Raw genomic sequence first — 18,247 nt, forward strand, 5'->3', positions numbered from 1 at the left:
AACTTTTAGGACTACGACAAAGTCTAAGGAATAAAGTCTGGCGGTAATGCAACACTCGGATGTCAACCGCCATAAAACAACAACAACAACAACAACAACAACAACAACAACACAGCGCACCCGGGCCAGAGACAAGTCCTGGGGAGGTACGCGAGGTACGCAGGACGTGGGCTCCGGGCCCCCGGTCCACTCCGGGTCCCCGGTCCACTCCGGGCTCCAGGTCCACTCCGGGTCCACCGCGCCTTCAGCATTCAGCATGCAGATCTCTGAACATCTAGTTTTTGCTAGCTCGGCAGTCTTTAAAAACACCGAGGTCCGGATCTCATGGTCAATGTACGGCCTTGATAAAGGCTTTTGAGACAACTTTAGCAGCTGGGGTTACATGTCCAAACACGGTCGAGAAGAATACTACAGTTTACATTTAACAGATATAAAAAAAACATATGATATAAAGAAAGAAACGTAATATGAAGAATACTCCTACAAATTAGTAAGTGTCTTACCTCCGCGTCCGTGCGTGACAAGAACCATAACTAATTGTAAATTGCCTACTCTATTTCACCTATGCAACTAATGTTGCTAATTACTAATTGCTAAACTAATTAAGTCATTCTAATAACCAAGTAAACACACATTAAAGTTCAGACAAGTGAAAACAGGTCTGATTCTGTCATATTAGAGACACTAAAATGAGTGAACAAGTTTAAACTTGAGTGATTTTTATTTAAATGATCCCAGAAAGTGCAGCTCTGTTCCTCCTGCTCTGGCTCTGTGATGGTGTCTATGTCCAGCAGGTGTGGATGTCCAGCAGGTGTCTATGTCCAGCAGGTGTCTATGTCCAGCAGGTGTCTATGTCCAGCAGGTGTGGATGTCCAGCAGGTGTGGATGTCCAGCAGGTGTCTATGTCCAGCAGGTGTCTATGTCCAGCAGGTGTCTATGTCCAGCAGGTGTGGATGTCCAGCAGGTGTGGATGTCCAGCAGGTGTCTATGTCCAGCAGGTGTCTATGTCCAGCAGGTGTCGATGTCCAGCAGGTGTGGATGTCCAGCAGGTGTCTGTGTCCAGCAGGTGTGGATGTCCAGCAGGTGTGGATGTCCAGCAGGTGTCTGTGTCCAGCAGGTGTGGATGTCCAGCAGGTGTGGATGTCCAGCAGGTGTGGATGTCCAGCAGGTGTCTGTGTCCAGCAGGTGTCTATGTCCAGCAGGTGTCTGTGTCCAGCAGGTGTCTATGTCCAGCAGGTGTCTGTGTCCAGCAGGTGTCTGTGTCCAGCAGGTGTCTATGTCCAGCAGGTGTCTGTGTCCAGCAGGTGTGGATGTCCAGCAGGTGTCTGTGTCCAGCAGGTGTCTGTGTCCAGCAGGTGTCTATGTCCAGCAGGTGTCTGTGTCCAGCAGGTGTGGATGTCCAGCAGGTGTCTGTGTCCAGCAGGTGTCTATGTCCAGCAGGTGTCTGTGTCCAGCAGGTGTCTGTGTCCAGCAGGTGTCTATGTCCAGCAGGTGTCTGTGTCCAGCAGGTGTCTATGTCCAGCAGGTGTCTGTGTCCAGGTGTCTATGTCCAGCAGGTGTCGCTCCACTCGTTATAAAAACACTCCTCTACCTCTCGTGTTTTTCCACTGCTCCCACTTCCGCCTCAGATTGGGCTGTTGTCCTCATGTAGTTTCTGCATTTTTCGCTTCACTCATTTATTTCTACAGCCACTAATGCATGTTTTATTCGAGTGCAGTGGCGAGGCTCACGCCCCACGACGCACTGTGTCACTCCTGGAAGCTCAACGTGCCTGACTCATGGATCTATGACTCCACCTGCAGGTGGAGCACTGACTTCCTGACGGAGGCAGTGCGTGCGGCTGTGGAAGAACGTCTCAGACACTCGGACTATCAGCACAGGATCTCCACAGGGCTGTGTACTTTCTCCTCTGCTCTTCTCCCTGTACACAAACTGATGCACCTCCAGCCACGACTCTGTCAAATTGATTGATCAAGTTTGCGGACACCACCCCATGCACCACCCTCATCGGGCTCAACTCGGACGGGGATGACGCTCATGGCCCATGGCCAAAAAAATCTCCCAAATTATGCTGACGTGAAGCTTCATACTAGAGTAAACAAGCCCTCCACTCGTCAAACATTAAAGTCCACTTGGTGAATCCTTTGACCCAGCTCCACTGCAGAGGGAGTGCCACTATCACACTTGAACAGCTTCTCACTGCAGCAGCCAGAAGCCAGGCCTGAGAATGGAGCTGGGATCAGCCGTAAGAGCCATCCGGAGCACCAGGGTCCTGCAGGGCTCTGAGCTGAAGCCCGCAGTGCTTGTTATAAAGAACGGGAAGATTCACCAGATTCTAACAGACTCCAAACTTTCTGTAGACGAGGTAGGCTGTTCCGTCCTGCGTGCACACGCCCTCTTCTGGTACAATGACGCAAATGTTTCAATGAGATGTCATGTCTAATCGTGCTTTTCTTCCAGGTGTTGGATGTTGGAGACAGTGTGGTGATGCCAGGTCTAGTTGACAGTCATGTGCATGTGAACGAGCCGGGGCGCACCACATGGGAGGGCTTCTGGACCGCCACCAGAGCGGCTGCTGCAGGAGGAGTGACCACTATTGTGGACATGCCACTGTAAAACAACACCACACAATGCATAACGTGAATTATCTGCAGTATCTGCTCCATCCGAGTTTTTCATATTTCCTGATTGTGCAACCCAAGTATTGTGGCCCACTTGGATGCAAATAACATTGTGTTAGTCAGTCCGACTTAAGGGATCAGTAGGCCCTGGGGTTGAGAGATCCTGGAGGGCCCCTCACACTATTATAAGGATGTTTATTCATTAATTATTCATTAAAATACTTAAATTAAAAAAATACTTATTAAATATATTGGTTAGGATTTTAAAATAATGAATACTGAAGATTCTGAACTAGTTCTGACCATTTATAAAAAAAATAATAAAAAAAATCATTCAATACGGTCCTACATATTATATCAAACCAACATGTTTTAACCCTAATTTTAACAACACTAACAAAACCAGCCCGGGCTTGATATAACACAGAGGTGTCCAAACTGTGGCCCTCAGACCAATTTTTCGGCCCTCAGACTTCTTGCTTAGTTGGCCCAAACAACAAAAAGTACTTTTTATTGTAAAATTGGAACAATTCAAACATGTTTATGTTATACCAACATGATATTAATGTTCCAAGTCAAATTAAAGGTGTGGAGGTTCATTGAAATGATGTCAAATGCAACATTTCAAATGGTTCACTTCATTGTCGGGTTGTCCGTGGCCCTCTGCTCCATATAAGTTTCAAAATGTGGCCCTCTGTGAAAAAAAGATTGGACACCCCTGGTAAAACATATACAAAGGACAATAACACTGTTTTAATTTGCATGGGCTCACAATTAGTAATACCTGCATAAGTAGAGGTGTCAGTGAAAGCTCAGTAAAGCACAGTGTGTTCATGGAATTGTACATTTGTGGACTGTTCATCATAGTCTCTTAGGCTCTCTGTAATTGTTGTCTGGACTCTACACAGACTCTAAAGGGCCGTGTGCCGAGAGAAGAGGTTTTATGGACAAGGCAGAGGAGTATTACATCAAACGGACACAGGAGACATGTGAATTTAGACCAAATCTATCCCAGGAAAATGTGATTAGCAAAAAAAAAAAGAAAAAAGGTTAGGCATTGTTAGTTGCAAAACAAACTAATGACTCATTAATTGTGCCCCACTATAGGTAAAACTATAATACAATTTGTACACTATATTTGAATCTCACAATTATTACAAAAATGGTTATTGTGTTTGCTCCATCAGAAATAGCATCCCTCCAACCACCACACTTGCTAACTTTCAAGAGAAACTACGTGAAGCAGCGGGCAAATGTTTTGTGGACACTGCTTTTTGGGGTGGAGTCATACCTGGAAATGAGGTCAGCAAATTTAAGATAAATAGCCTGCATGTTGTACCGTATTGATGCATTTTGTATTTTATCAATTCCAATATAGTGTAGCAGATGTTTCTTTGTGCTGTCTGTACAGTTGGAGCTTCAACCGATGATCAGGGCTGGAATAGCAGGGTTCAAATGCTTCATGATTCACAGTGGAGTGGACGAGTTTCCCCATGTGAGCGACAGTGACCTGCACACAGCCATGAAGCAGCTGCAAGGGACTGGCACTGTGTTACTGGTAACACTATAACACAACACTAGTTTCAACCTTTAAATGAAAGGTTTCTTAAGCAGAAATGTTCTTCTTGGTCTAGTTTCATGCAGAAAGGGAAGTGGAAGATGCATCACAGGATTCTGGTGGTAAAAATCATATATGTTATTCACTATGAGCCTGGATAATGTCCGGCCATAATGCAAATATGTAATAGATATGAATGTTGAAGAATATAGTAGACTCGTGTATATTTAGAATGTTGACACAAACTATGATTTCAGTGTAAAATTGTCTACTTTTAGACCCTTGTCAGTACTCCACCTTTCTGCAGTCAAGGCCAGATGAGATGGAAACTGAGGCCATTCGCATCGTCACACAGCTCTGCCTACAATACATGTAAGAACGCTAACAACTAAACAATAAGGTTGTCCAAAGTATTGAAAACCAGTTACTAATCAGTACTAAACTGTGTCAGAACTAGATATTAATTTGAGTAAGAATCTATCAATAAAAAAAAAAAAAATCACAAACTAGACAACATTTTACCTTTCTTGTTTTAGAATGATCTTGAGCGTCATCAGAACTAGAATAAGATCACATGGTAACAGTACTACTATATGAAAATTATCATCATTTATCATCACGCCATTCCTTAGTGTCTAATTGGAGTTTAAAATCCGTGCCGCTCATGGTCGAGTGGATAGCACATATGTCTACAGGCCGCAGCAAAGTCTCATTCCCATTTCACGCTGTACTGTCCTGTCGCATAAACACTACGGGCCAAAAAATCCTTTAAAACATTTAAAATGTTTGCATTGTGGCAAAAATATAAGTTAAAGATCAACTCATGCTTAAAGGTGCAGTATGTAAGTTGGTTTTGATATTGGCGGTCACTTGTTTGTTTCCATGAAGATTAAAACTGACTTAAATAGGGAATCTTTAATTGACTTTAATTTTACAATATTTTAGCATGTAAACAAGTCATGCTTAATCGGAGTCCTCTTCTCAATGACGTCAATCATCTAAGGGTACTAGAAACTAAACCTAAAACTAATCAGAACTAAACAAGGACTAGAACGGGGCCAAACAAAGTCCACATCAAATCCACATTAGGGCCACATAGTGACAAGTGTAAACGTAGCCTAGGTGTTCCCAGTAGAATTAAAGGTTGTGACAGAGCATGTTTTTCACCCTACACATTACATTATATTATTCCAGAAAATGGACCAGAAAAAAGTATCAAACAAAACTTAATTTCCCCTTTAAAGAATCTGTTGTACTGGTTTGTTGAAGGGTGCGGTGCCACATAGTTCACCTGTCCTCTGCCCGGCCGCTGAAACTGATCCAGGAAGCACGAGACTCAGGGGCCCCTGTCACCGTGGAAACCACTCATCACTATCTCAGTCTGCGAGCGGAGGACATACCAGCAGGGGCAACACAGTTCAAGTGCTGTCCACCAATCAGAAGTTCTGCAAATCAGGTGAACACAACATTTTATACAACATAATTACACATTTGAAGGATCAAAGCACTCGTCCCTATGAAATCGGACCTTCTCTCTGCTGCTGTCAGTTTCAACCTGTCATGAAACTCACTCTTTTAAGTGAGCTCCTGCTCTGTGAGTCTCTGTCAGTGCAGTGTGCAGGGCAGAGGAGGAAGAAGAGACATAGACTGACCTCCGCCAAACAGAGCTCTTTGGAAGTTTTTATTTAGTCTCAATCCATTCAGGGATAATCTGAATACAAAGCACTGAAGTTTCAACTTGTTACTGACCTTTAATACAGCAGATTAATTCACCACGAGTCTAATCAATATCGGCGGCACACAGACTTTTCAGACAGTTTCATTCACGTGTTAGTTTCTGTAATATGACTAAATCAGGCCTATATTCAGTTTAGTGTTGGATTAGCTGGTTATTAGAATGAGAAAGAAAAGAGGACAGAGCAGCAGCATAAGAGCAGGAGAAAACAGGCTTTATCTGCGACAAGTTGGCCACTGTCCAGGGTGTACCCCGCCTAAGGCCCGAAGTCACTGGGATAGGCTCCAGTCACCCGCGACCCCGAAAGGGAACAAGCGGTAGAAAATGGATGGATGGAAACAGGCTTTATTTTGGGATCAATTAAATGTATTTATATTGTTCTCCAAAGTTATGAAAGAAATTACATTTAACATTGGGCTGTAATTGACTGAAGCATCAGCAGTTTTATGTTTTATCATAGAAGGTTCTGATTTTAAAGGTGCACAGTGTAACTTTTCTGATGGAGGTGCTTGACTACTTAGAATTGACCCCTAGAATGTTATGGCATTCTCCAGGCCCAGTTACACGTCATATCTGTGGAGAGGAGACACTGCTCACATTAAGAATGCAGTTTTTTTCAGGGTAAATGTAAGATGTATACCTTTAATGCCATAGTGGCACATTCCAGGCAGAGCAATAATATCTCCATGGAGACGAGCAGGTTGTAAACCCCCAGAAAAGTTGCATAGTACACCTTAAATATGAATTGAGAAGATTTGTCCTTTACGATTATGTTCAAAAGGCTCCATAGTCTGCACAGCTGTGCAATGTTCATTGCAATAAAGAACTATTTTACAAAATAGGCTTTACATTAGTTGCATAGGTTAATAGAGTAGGCTATTTACAGTGAGTTGTAGACCTGAGGTTTAGAATTTAGACCAAATGCCATGATTTTACTGACTTCTGCAGCTGTAGGGAACCTGTAAAAAAACACTGCCTGGTGCTGAAATGGTTGTGATTCCCATTGATCACAGCATCGTAATAAAGCCTATGTTTTTACATCCCTATAATCAGTCTCAGAGAATGCATCTTGTGTTGTTAGGAGGAGTTATGGTCTGCATTAAAAGCCGGGGGCATTGACATGGTGGTGTCAGATCACTCTCCATGTACTCCGGACCTCAAGAGAATAGAGAGCGGGGACTTCACTGAGGCCTGGGGGGGCATCTCCTCCCTGCAGTTTGGTAAGCAGTATGAAGACAATTCACCGAAAATGACATGTTGAATAAATACATTTGGGGGCCTGGACCCGGGAGGCAGAGTTGCCAAGCGGGGAAAGTATGATTTGTTGAGGGAAAAATGAAAATAAATTTTTAAAAGATCAAAACAGTAAAATGTCAGTTATACAGAAATAACCCTGGCTTGGGTTTGCAAAAACATACAAAAAAGAAAAAAATGCCACTAAACCATCTAACTAGCTTCCTAAACCTTTTTGTCAGTCTCTTACAATGGTTAAAGTTCACACAGAGCTTGGCCTAATCATTTACTGTTCTGACAGGGCTCAAATATGGCCCCAGTTAATCTTTTTTTTCATGCACCAAACACATTATATAATCATTTTAATATTATGGTTAATATGTGGCACATTTGTTTGGAAATGGCCATCTTTTGGTGATTAGACAAATTGTTGTTTATTGATTGTAATGTCTTTTGCCTTATGGTTCACACATTTTATTTTTGTTTATGTGAATCCCTTATTTCTTAGTACAGTCAAGAAAACTGCAACAACAACAAAATTTGCACTTCAAATGCAAAATACCGAAAAACGTTTGTGTTGTGTTATTATTCCAGGTCTGCCTCTGTTCTGGACTTCTGCCAGTTCAAGAGGGTTTGGGTTGCCAGATGTGGTGAGACTCTTAAGCCAGAAACCAGCCGAAATGTGCCGCCTGGACCACCTAAAGTCCCGCCTCGCTCCCGGGTTTGACGCAGACCTGGTCATATGGGACCCAGAGAAGGAGTTTGAGGTGAAGTTAGGAACTTTGTACTGTTAAATTAATGTTTATTCACTGTTTTGCAACTTTAAGTATCATAAGTAATATATTTGACCCTTTCTACATATTCCACAGATAATAGAAAAAAACATCCATCACAGAAACAAGGTAAACTAAACCGTGGGGGGTTAAAAATATATCATTATGGGCAAAATTTAGAATGAATATTACTGAAATTTGAATTGTATTAAGTTACTCCCATCTTTGTCCATAAAATAAATAATGTATGTAATTTTACGAACTCAAGTTTCCATATTTGAATGCAGTATCTAGCTGTACAAATGAATACCTTTTAAGAAATGCCAAGAAAAGTTAGGAATATGCCCTAAAAAATAACTTTTAAAATGTTTTCTTTTTTTTAGAAGTTAGCAGAATATCTTTCCCAGCTCTCGTGTGATATTTTTGTAATAAGTATAATACAATACATTTACAAGTGGCTGTGATTGTGTTCTAGCTGACTCCGTACCTGGGTTCGACGCTCCGAGGGGCAGTCCGAGGCACAGTGGTCCGAGGGCAGCTGGTGTTTTGGGAGGGAAGCTTCAGCCCTGAGCCTTTGGGACAGCACCTCTTCATCCACCAGAGGAGTCAGGCACAACTGTGAGGGAAATGAACATACGAGTGCAATAACATGATTATTGGCTGTCATTTTTCTACCTTCTTATTAAAGATCTTCACATAATAACATAGTGTTGATTTGTAAATGTTCATTTCATTCATTTAAAACAAGTAGGTTAAAAAGGAACAAGCAAATGATGCATTACCAAATTTGTAAAATACATGACAAATTACATTATTGTAAAGTAAATAGGCCTAAAGTTGGTCTTTTCCATTCCCACGCTGGCAATGACTTATTAAATGGACAGAACACATACAGGTAGATGATATTAATTTGCACTCAGTTACAAATGTGCAAGCATAAACGTGTTATCTTCCAACTTACGATTTAAATTCACCACCAAATGTCTGTAATGAGGAGGAGGAGCTTGTGGAATGAGTGCATTTGATTCCCTGTGCTGTGTGCTAACTGGGACATCTAACAAGTCAATGATTAATACCTGTGGACACACTGCTTGACTTCCTTATCTTTTGGACGACATCGAGCAGCAAACAGACGTCCAAAGTGATCCGAATATGTTATTGTGACAGTACAGTGACGCGATCAAAGAAGAGAGCAGGTCCGACCAGTTTAGTCTGAGTTTAACCTTCTGAAACCATGTCCTCTCTTACTGTTCCTCCACCAAAATGTCTGACGAGACCACTCTACGTCCCACATCGACACATGTTTGGACCGGGACCCTCCAATGCCCCTGAGAGGATCTTGCAGGCAGGGGCTAAGCCTGTGATCGGACACATGCATCCAGAAATATTTGAGGTGAGTGAAAAAGTGGAAACAGTTACTTTACTATAAATGTAAGCTGTCGTGCAGGTTATTGTAGTTTTAATCACATTAACATGACATTCTATGCATTATAGTTGCATTGGGCACACAGCAAGAGAAGACCTTACATTATGAATGATCATTTTATGAAACCATCCAACTAAATGGCCAATATATAGAATTATTCAGACGTTGACAGCAGAAAGATAAATTAAACTGAGCAAAGTGCACCACAATGAACCTTCTAACTTGAAATTCTCCACATCATCTCTAAACCTTATGTCAAAGTGATGTGACAATGGCTTTAAATGTTCACTGACAGATAATGAGCGACATCAAAAGTGGGATCCAGTACATGTTCCAGACTCAGAACAAAGTGACGTTTGCGGTGAGCGGGACGGGACATACGGCGATGGAGTGCGCCATTTTTAACGCGGTGGAGCCCGGAGAGAGCGTCCTGAGCGCGGTCAACGGGATCTGGGGCGAGAGGGCAGCGGACATGGCCGAGAGGATAGGTCAATACAATAGTCAAATAAATGAACATGAACCAGTACTTTTAGATGAATGAACTGTTTGAATAAGCAGATAATCTTCGCAGTGACCATGAACACTTAATTAATTGGTTAATCAGAGCTAAACCAACCAGAATATATATCCTCCTAACTTCAGGTGTGTGTTACAGATAAAACATATAATTTTCATGTTTGACTCAGTTAAAATGAAAAAATATAACAATAAATAATTTGTTATTATTGGGAAAATGTTAATTATTATCAATATATATCAAGTATTTTGTCTGAACTTTAGGTGCTAAAGTAAATACTATTGTTGCGCCCCCTGGTGGATTCTTCAGTCTAGAAGAAATTGAGCAGGTACATATTCCTTTAAACATAAACAATTATAGATTATACTATACGGCAGTTAAAGTAACAATTTGTTTTGGTAATTTTGGCCCACAGGCTTTGTCAAAATACAGACCTGTGCTGCTGTTTGTCACACACGGAGAGTCGTCCACTGGAGTCTTGCATCCTTTAGACGGGATCGGAGCGCTCTGTCACAAGTAAGACACAGCAGGGTTTATAAAGTTATCCCAAAATGATATTTCACTTCATGTTACAGCAATCCTGAAATAACCTCCTCTCTTGTACCCATGATGTGAAAAATGATTTATTTTCTTCAGATATGGTTGCTTGTTACTTGTTGATTCTGTAGCAGCAATGGGAGGAACACCTTTGCACATGGACGAGCAAGGTGAGCAAAACATATGGAGGTACAAGCTTATACAACCACATTCAATATCATACATTTTTTCTCAGTTTGCACATTTTGTTGGTGAGTGTGATGAAGTTGCAAGTTGACACATCTTCAAAATGAACCAGATATTGTGTGTATGTTTGTATTTACATTTGAGGGTCAATAATATTCTGTTAAATTTCAATAAGTGATTATTCAGGTCACAACATAATAAAAGTTATAAACAATTTAAGATGCAAAATTAAGTCATTTCAATTCCGTACATCCTGCAAAAAAGTAAACCTAAAAGTTAAAAAGCTTATTCAATCTGGCAGTTTTTGTCACATTACCTTTACTATAGTTCAGTAAGTTTGACTTTGTAAAGCAGGTCCCAGACTAAGGAATGAGGGAATTAAATTGGTCATTGAATGAAATAAAATTCTGGATTTCACTGTTTAGTCTCCGTCAACAATCATAAAATCCTGATGTTACTTCTCAGAATAACCACAGACATGCCTTTTGTTACATTTTACACAACATTGTTCTCTTTATTTGCAGAGATTGACATCTTATACACAGGATCACAAAAAGTCCTGAATGTTCCTCCCGGCACCGCTCCCATCTCCTTCAGTGATAAAGCGTGGTAAGAGTATGGCTTATATTCAAATAAATATAAAATGACACACTGAAAGTCTATTATATTCATACAATTTGCCCACAGTCAGAAGATTTTCAACCGCAAAACCAAACCAGTTTCTTTCTTCTTGGATCTGAGCTGGCTGGCAAACTACTGGGGATGTGACGATAAGCCGGCAAGAGTGTAAGGTTAAATCATACAAAGATCAGGCAAAATAATATGAAAAGAACTTCTATAATACACAACATTTTTGTTACAGGTATCACCACACTGGCCCCATCACGGCTTTTTATACTTTGAGGGAAGGCCTTGCAGTACTTGCTGAAGAGGTGGGTAACAATTAAATGATTTTCAGGACAATCTATTATTCTAAAAGTTACAACGATACTTCTAGGGTCTTGAACATTCCTGGGAGAGACACGAGTCAGTGGCTGAATATTTCCACGCTGAACTAGAGAGCATGGGCCTGAAGCTGTTTGTCAAGGAAAAAGTAAGTAATTAAATGTAAGTTTTTGGTCCCAGATGATTAATGACCCTAATCAGGACAAGCCCAGTGTTAAAGGTAAACGAAGCGATGGAAATGTCCGTGTGTGGCCAAAGTAACACTTTTTGGGAGCAGAAAGTGTCAAATACGGGTGAAGCAAATTAAGTAATAACTTTTAAATGATTTGATCCATGTCTAGTTCAAACCAGTCGACAGAAACCAGGACTAAACTTTGAATTTAAGATGGCATCTACGGTATACTGGACAAAACAGAACTAGCTCAGAATGAACATGTCTGCTCAGAGAGTTAAAACATGCCTTGAAGTGCAAAACGTCCCTGATCACCAACTGAGATTCAATAGGCTTATCAGGTCATTCAATATGACCGCATGTTATTATATTTAATTTTTTTCTTCCAGAAAGCCAGATTACCAACAGTTACAACCATCGTTGCTCCACATGGATATGACTGGAAAGAAATCACAACCTACATTATGAAAACTCATAATTTGGAGATATCAGGAGGCCTCGGTCCCTCTGTCGGCTTGGTAAGAAAATAATGATCATGTTACTTCAAGGTTACAAGTCAGATCTGTGGAGAGGTAATCCCACTCACAGTAAGAATGTCTTCCAATCCAAGTTATTTTTTGTGACAAAAACACCTGTAATTAAATGCAAGATGGACAAGCTTAGCACTTTTAAATTGCTTACCCAAATCTTTTATGATTTTTTTTTCTGGTTTCCAGGTCCTGCGTGTTGGTCTGATGGGATGCAACAGCACTAAGGCCAATGTCGACATGGTTTTAGTGGCTCTCAAAGATGCTCTGAAACACTGCCACAAGAGCAAAGTATAAAAATGTTGCTGTAAAAAATAGATACATAATAATGAATAAAATATTTAGTTGTAATAATTGTGATTTAAATAAAGCTTTTGCTTTGCTTGTGGGGTTCCTCAGGGATCTGTATTGGGACTAAAATGTTAAATGTTATATATTATTAACATATCTAATGTTTCTAAGACGTTGAAAATTATGTTTGTCAAAAAACTAGAGCGATTATTTTTGGAAATTTTACAAAATCAGAACTTGACATAAATAATGGATTGGGTTATAATAGAAAGGCTGTAGGAAAACAAAGAACAAGGAACACACATCAGACACATACACGATAAAGTTTTAAAAAATGTGTCAGTAATGAATAAAGTAAAATACAATTTAGATTATACAGTAAAGCACTTTTTGCACTGCTGTCTTCTTTTGCCCTATTTGACTTGTGGTATTGAAATCTGGGATAATAATTATAAAACGTCTTTATATTCCATTAACAAACTACAAAAGATAGCAATTAGAACCACTTTACGGCCACACATATTTCTGCAGTCGAATAAAAAACACAGTGAAAGCTTGCAAGAAAGAATGCATTTGTTCAAAGAAATGAAATGCTTTGACTGCTATGAATAATAAACAATGAGAGATCTGAAGATTTCTCACAGGTTTAATGCCCTATAGACATGTCGGGAAGATTGCTTTCAAAATTGAGTTACAGAATACTGAATTAAATGTAATGAATAGGGTAAATCATGGGAACAATTCATGGGAAGGATTTGGCTAATTTAGTTATTTCCTGCAGTGGCCGAGTCGTGGATGAATCAGTTAGTTTGTATCTATTGTAACAACGCCACTCCAGTTTACCTGGAGAAGATTTCCCAAACAGGGACACAGATCCGTATAGAGGCTGGCCAGGTTCCATTTAATTTACATAGTCTTTATTCAACAATAGTCTCATCACAGAACCATATTTTGTATTTATAATGTAAAATCTTTACTAAAACACATTCACACACTTCTCACTCACTCACTTTCCTAAAACTAACCTGATTGCCTGCCAGGCCAAAAGTAAGCGCACACTAACTAACCCAATATAGGTTTACACATTTATTTACACCTACTGCTCCTTATGTATTCTTTATTTAAACCTGGTTGTGTCCCTAGATCAACAGCCGAGTCCTGATTATAGCCTGGAATAGTGCTCATTTAGATTATTTTGTATGGGCTCAATCAGTTGTTCCTCATTAAAATGGTTTAGTCTGCCTGATTTAGTTAGATGTGGCATGCAGGGTCAATTTTGGTCTTTTAAAATATCAGCACTAACTTAATCTGTGTTGGAAAGTGTAGAAGGTAACAGAAAACAATAAGCACAATATGGATTGTGTGCACAAAGCAGTGCAATCATTTTTAATCAAGAAAACACTATTAAAGGTTGAATGGACGATTTTTGTAGCCCAAATCTGAGTCTTATTTTCTCGTGGCGTGGACTGCCAATTAGTCCTGCCATGTATCAATCATAAAACGCACCTACCGCTCACCTGCAGCATGCGGTTCGTCCGGTTCGAGCAGCACGTTTCAGCGTGTCTAAGCGCATTGATCAATCATAATATAGTTGAATGAAGACGGAGTAAGACTGTTCGAGCTGTCTCATAAGAAGACGGAAATCTACGGGAGACGAGAGATATGATGCGATCCGTCGCGCTAATAAACAAACGCACGTGTGTGTTGTATCAGTCCGCACGGGGGAGTGCGCATGCGCACTTCCGCGTTCGTTCTCAAATCACCGAGGGAATCGTCCATTGCGCCTTTAGTCTTACAGAAGAACATTGCAAAGCTAAACTTCTCAAATCTGCATTTCTGAATTTCGAAAATAATCTACATCCGTAAGCGACCAAACTATAAAGATTGCAATTTATTTTAGTCTGTAGATTAGAATATTTAACTTATATAATTTATTATATTTCCGCAAAGCAAGACGTTTCACTAAACCCTCCATGACAGCAGATGGCGCTGTGCTGCACTGAGTCCATGGATCTATTAGAGTGAGTTCCATTTCCGTGTTTACAAAGTTGACAGTAAAAAAAGGCGGGTAATCGTCGGTGTCAGTGTACAGCACTTGGCTTCGCTTTGTTTTGGATGTTTTTATACATAAAATGGCATGCAAAAGAGGAGCGCTCATAGTCCTGGAGGGAGTGGACAAAGCCGGGAAGACCACGCAGTGTAAGAAGCTTGTGCAGGCGCTGGAGCGGAGCGGACGAACAGCGGAGATGATGAGGTTCCCGGGTAAAATATAGTTGCATTGTATTGTTTATTTCATATTGCCAGCAGAAATGCACATACATATGGAAACTTTATCTTTTTGTATTTTTTTTCCAGACAGGACCACCACCATTGGACAGTTGATCAGTGCCTACTTGGAGAAGAAAAGTGACTTGGAGGACCACACTGTGCATCTGCTCTTCTCTGCTAACAGATGGGAATTAGTGTAAGACATGCGTTTCATTTTCATGTTGATCCTGTGTTAATCAGCCACAGAGTGACTTCACCCACTGGCCCACACCACACAGATGAAGAGACACAATCTGTATTATTCTCACTAACTTATTCCATTGTGGCGCTGAAGCAAGTCAACTAATCGATAAATCAAAAAATAATCAGTAGTCGATTTGTAAAATAATCCTTACTTGCATGAAAAATGTTATTGGCCTATTGAATCAACCATCTTAATTTAGTAATAATCTATGGGTTTCAGAGTGAGTAAAATCTTGCACCTTTGCCATAGTAATTAACAAAAAAACTGATTTTCAACGGAACAAAGTCCATCCATCCATCTTCTGCCGCTTTATCCGGGGCCGGGTCGCGGGGGCAGCAGTCTGAGCAGGGTCTCCCAGACCTCTTTCTCCCCAGACACTTCCTCTAACTCCTCCGGGGGGATCCCGAGGCGTTCCCAGGCCAGCCGAGAGACATAGTCTCTCCAGCGTGTCCTGGGTCTTCCCCGGGGCCTCTTCCCGGTGGGACATGCCTGAAACACCTCCCGAGGGAGGCGCCCAGGAGGCATCCGGAACAGATGCCCGAGCCACCTCAGCTGGCTCCTCTCGACGTGGAGGAGCAGCGGCTCTACTCCGAGCTCCCCCCGTGTGGCCGAGCTCCTCACCTTATCTCTAAGGGAGCGCCGAGCCACACGGCGGAGGAAACTCATTTCGACCGCTTGTATCCGTGATCTTGTTCTTTCGGTCACTACCCAAAGCTCATGACCATAGGTGAGGGTAGGAACTTAGACCGACCGGTAAATAGAGAGCTTTGCCTTTCGGCTCAGCTCCCTCTTTACCACAACGGTCCGATGCAGCGACTGCATCACTGCAGCCGCTGCACCGATCCGCCTGTCGATCTCACGCTCCATCCTTCCCTCACTCGTGAACAAGACCCTGAGATACTTGAACTCCTCCACTTGGGGCAAGGACACCCCACCCACCTGGAGAGGGCAAGCCACCTTTTTCCGGTCGAGAACCATGGCCTCGGATTTGGAGGTGCTGATTCTCATCCCAGCTGCTTCACACTCAGCTGCAAACCGTCCCAGTGCATGTTGCAGGTCTGGGTTTGACGGAGCCATCAGGACAACATCGTCTGCAAACAGCAGAGATGAGATCCTGTGGTCCCCAAACTGGACACCCTCCGACCCCTGACTGCGCCTAGAAATTCTGTCCATAAAAATTATGAACAGAACCGGTGACAAAGGGCAGCCCTGGCGGAGTCCAACATGCACTGCGAACAGGTCTGACTTACTGCCGGCAATGCGAACACAGCTCCTGCTCCGTTCATACAGGGACCGGACAGCCCTGAGCAGAGGGCCCCGGACCCCGTACTCCCGGAGCACCCCCCAAAGGACACCCCGAGGGACACGGTCGAAAGCCTTCTCCAGATCCACAAAGCACATGTGGACTGGTTGGGCAAACTCCCATAAACCCTCGAGCACCCGATGGAGGGTATAGAGCTGGTCCAGTGTTCCACGACCGGGACGAAAACCACTCTGCTCCTCCTGAATCCCAGGTTCGACTATCGGTTGGATTCTCCTCAAAGTCCAAACAAAGTCCTCAAAAACAATTTTTCATGGGTTTCAGCTTCCTGTTTTATGCAAAATTTTGAGGAAAAAGATTATAGTATTTTTAGCTAAACTCATGCAATGTGTTTGAGAGCAGACATTTATTACCTGCACAGAGCAGCATTTAATTAGTTTTGTTTTTACCATGAGCTGGCTCAAGTTTTGATTTATTGTTCTATTTTGCTGCTTTTCACTGTCCAGATAGTGGGATGGCCTGCTCACTGGCCTCTCCAAATGAGTTGTAAAACAGCTTTTACCTTGTTGTTTTTACTTGTCTTTGTAGGCCTTTGATGAAGAAAAAGCTGGCGCAGGGCACCACTTTAGTTGTAGACCGCTATGCTTTCTCTGGCGCAGCCTTCACCAGTGCCAAACCTGTAAGTTGGCATTATTTCATGTCACCTGTCTTCTTATACTACTGCCTATGTTGTAATTACCCTCGCCCAGGGCTTTTGTCTGGACTGGTGTAAGAATCCGGATGTGGGTCTGCCCAAACCGGACCTGGTCATGTTCCTGCAGCTGAACCCGTCAGAGGCCGCGCAGAGGGGGCAGTTTGGAGAGGAGAGATACGAAAACAGCACTTTCCAGAAAAGAGTCCAGCAAAGATTTGAAGAACTGATGAAGGACCCCACCGTCAACTGGGAGGTAACAAGAACTCTACATGTACATGATCTATTAAAGGCATATTTTTTTGACCTGAAGAGGGGCCCATGCCAGATAATTTAATTTGCACATCTCATTTTTTTTTATAAGGAAACAAACTAAAACAATTAATGAATTTATAGAGCAACATAAAAGAGCCTCAATCTAACATTCTGTTCCATTTGTCATTGCTTAACTTACTGTGGTTTGACATTGCTACATTATTACCTAAATGTCTGTTGCTCCAGAATAAATGCCCCTCACCACACACTTTATTTTGCAGGTTATTGATGCTTCTCAAAGTATTGAGGACATCCATACGAACGTTCAAGACCATAGTTTACATGCAATCCAGAAAGCACAGGAGCTGCCTCTTGGAACGCTGTGGAAGTGAGCTTTTTCAAAAACATAGCATATTTTTCTAAATGCAGGGTTTGAAATGTTCACAACACTGACAAATTACTTGGGAATTATTAATTGAAAGAAAGAGTAAAGTTACAAATGTGATCAAATATTGGGTGTCATTTTATTTTCTTATTTAAACCGTTGGTATTACATACTATAGTTTTCTAAATGGTTTGAGTAATAAATAAGTGTATAATTAATGCAACTCATCCGCAAGATTGGACTAAATTTGGTTAGTTGCAGCCTTGACTTTGATTAGTTGTGACCACAGAGTAAGCCATGGGGTATCAGGGTTACAGTATCATCCATTGTCTTTTACACAACATAAAACTGTTATGGCAATTTATTTAATGGAATCAGGGAAAGGCACCATATCACTTGAGAAAAAAAAATAAAATGAAAGACTCGTTAAGACTTGGATGGAAACGAGGCGTGGAGAAGGGCACAGAAGATGGATCCTGAGCTCCTGCTACTGCTGCGTCCACAGGGCAGCCATGTTGGACAGGTCAGAAGCTTTTGAAGAGATCACCGTTTTGCACTTTTGTACTCTACGTCGTCAGAGCGGGACAGGCTCAAGAGGCTCCCGTAATGTTCGGCCCTTGTT

At 41.7% G+C, this 18,247-nt stretch overlaps 3 protein-coding genes across 3 annotated transcripts; all 3 read left to right on the plus strand.

Moving 5' to 3' along the window:
* Window positions 1–2,169: 2,169 nt before the first annotated feature.
* Window positions 2,170–8,623, plus strand: LOC140354139 (allantoinase, mitochondrial). Its single transcript, XM_072439049.1, has 11 exons — window positions 2,170–2,365; window positions 2,461–2,612; window positions 3,809–3,923; window positions 4,033–4,179; window positions 4,256–4,301; window positions 4,458–4,551; window positions 5,449–5,635; window positions 6,996–7,134; window positions 7,742–7,914; window positions 8,017–8,049; window positions 8,396–8,623. The coding sequence occupies exons 1-11, from the start codon at window positions 2,228–2,230 to the stop codon at window positions 8,540–8,542; spliced, it is 1,371 nt and encodes a 456-aa protein (XP_072295150.1). The 5' UTR covers window positions 2,170–2,227; the 3' UTR covers window positions 8,543–8,623.
* Window positions 8,624–9,108: 485 nt separating this feature from the next.
* On the plus strand, window positions 9,109–12,584 carry agxta (alanine--glyoxylate and serine--pyruvate aminotransferase a). The gene is made up of 11 exons (XM_072438884.1): window positions 9,109–9,313; window positions 9,642–9,834; window positions 10,127–10,191; window positions 10,279–10,379; window positions 10,500–10,570; window positions 11,111–11,195; window positions 11,274–11,372; window positions 11,449–11,518; window positions 11,584–11,679; window positions 12,093–12,221; window positions 12,420–12,584. Exons 1-11 carry the CDS (start codon window positions 9,155–9,157, stop codon window positions 12,525–12,527), a joined length of 1,176 nt encoding a protein of 391 aa, XP_072294985.1. The 5' UTR covers window positions 9,109–9,154; the 3' UTR covers window positions 12,528–12,584.
* Window positions 12,585–14,561: 1,977 nt separating this feature from the next.
* dtymk (deoxythymidylate kinase (thymidylate kinase)) lies at window positions 14,562–18,075 on the plus strand. The gene is made up of 5 exons (XM_072438287.1): window positions 14,562–14,783; window positions 14,877–14,985; window positions 16,883–16,973; window positions 17,044–17,241; window positions 17,522–18,075. The coding sequence occupies exons 1-5, from the start codon at window positions 14,654–14,656 to the stop codon at window positions 17,630–17,632; spliced, it is 639 nt and encodes a 212-aa protein (XP_072294388.1). The 5' UTR covers window positions 14,562–14,653; the 3' UTR covers window positions 17,633–18,075.
* The last annotated feature ends 172 nt before the right edge of the window (window positions 18,076–18,247 follow it).

This window comes from Eucyclogobius newberryi, unplaced genomic scaffold (assembly GCF_026437365.1).
Source record: "Eucyclogobius newberryi isolate DKJ021-1_F unplaced genomic scaffold, fEucNew1.0.hap1 SCAF_9, whole genome shotgun sequence".
Lineage (NCBI taxonomy): Eukaryota > Metazoa > Chordata > Actinopteri > Gobiiformes > Gobiidae > Eucyclogobius > Eucyclogobius newberryi.

Coding starts and splice junctions, on each gene's coding strand:
- agxta (XM_072438884.1), top strand. CDS start 9,155: ATGTCCTCTCTTACTGTTCCTCCACCAAAATGTCTGACGAGACCACTC. Junction 10,571..11,110: donor TTTGCACATGGACGAGCAAG/GTGAGCAAAACA, acceptor CTTTATTTGCAG/AGATTGACATCTTATACACA. Junction 11,680..12,092: donor AGCTGTTTGTCAAGGAAAAA/GTAAGTAATTAA, acceptor TTTTTCTTCCAG/AAAGCCAGATTACCAACAGT.
- LOC140354139 (XM_072439049.1), top strand. CDS start 2,228: ATGGAGCTGGGATCAGCCGTAAGAGCCATCCGGAGCACCAGGGTCCTG. Junction 4,180..4,255: donor GGACTGGCACTGTGTTACTG/GTAACACTATAA, acceptor TTCTTGGTCTAG/TTTCATGCAGAAAGGGAAGT. Junction 8,050..8,395: donor ACATCCATCACAGAAACAAG/GTAAACTAAACC, acceptor ATTGTGTTCTAG/CTGACTCCGTACCTGGGTTC.
- dtymk (XM_072438287.1), top strand. CDS start 14,654: ATGGCATGCAAAAGAGGAGCGCTCATAGTCCTGGAGGGAGTGGACAAA. Junction 16,974..17,043: donor CCTTCACCAGTGCCAAACCT/GTAAGTTGGCAT, acceptor ACCCTCGCCCAG/GGCTTTTGTCTGGACTGGTG. Junction 17,242..17,521: donor ACCCCACCGTCAACTGGGAG/GTAACAAGAACT, acceptor TTTATTTTGCAG/GTTATTGATGCTTCTCAAAG.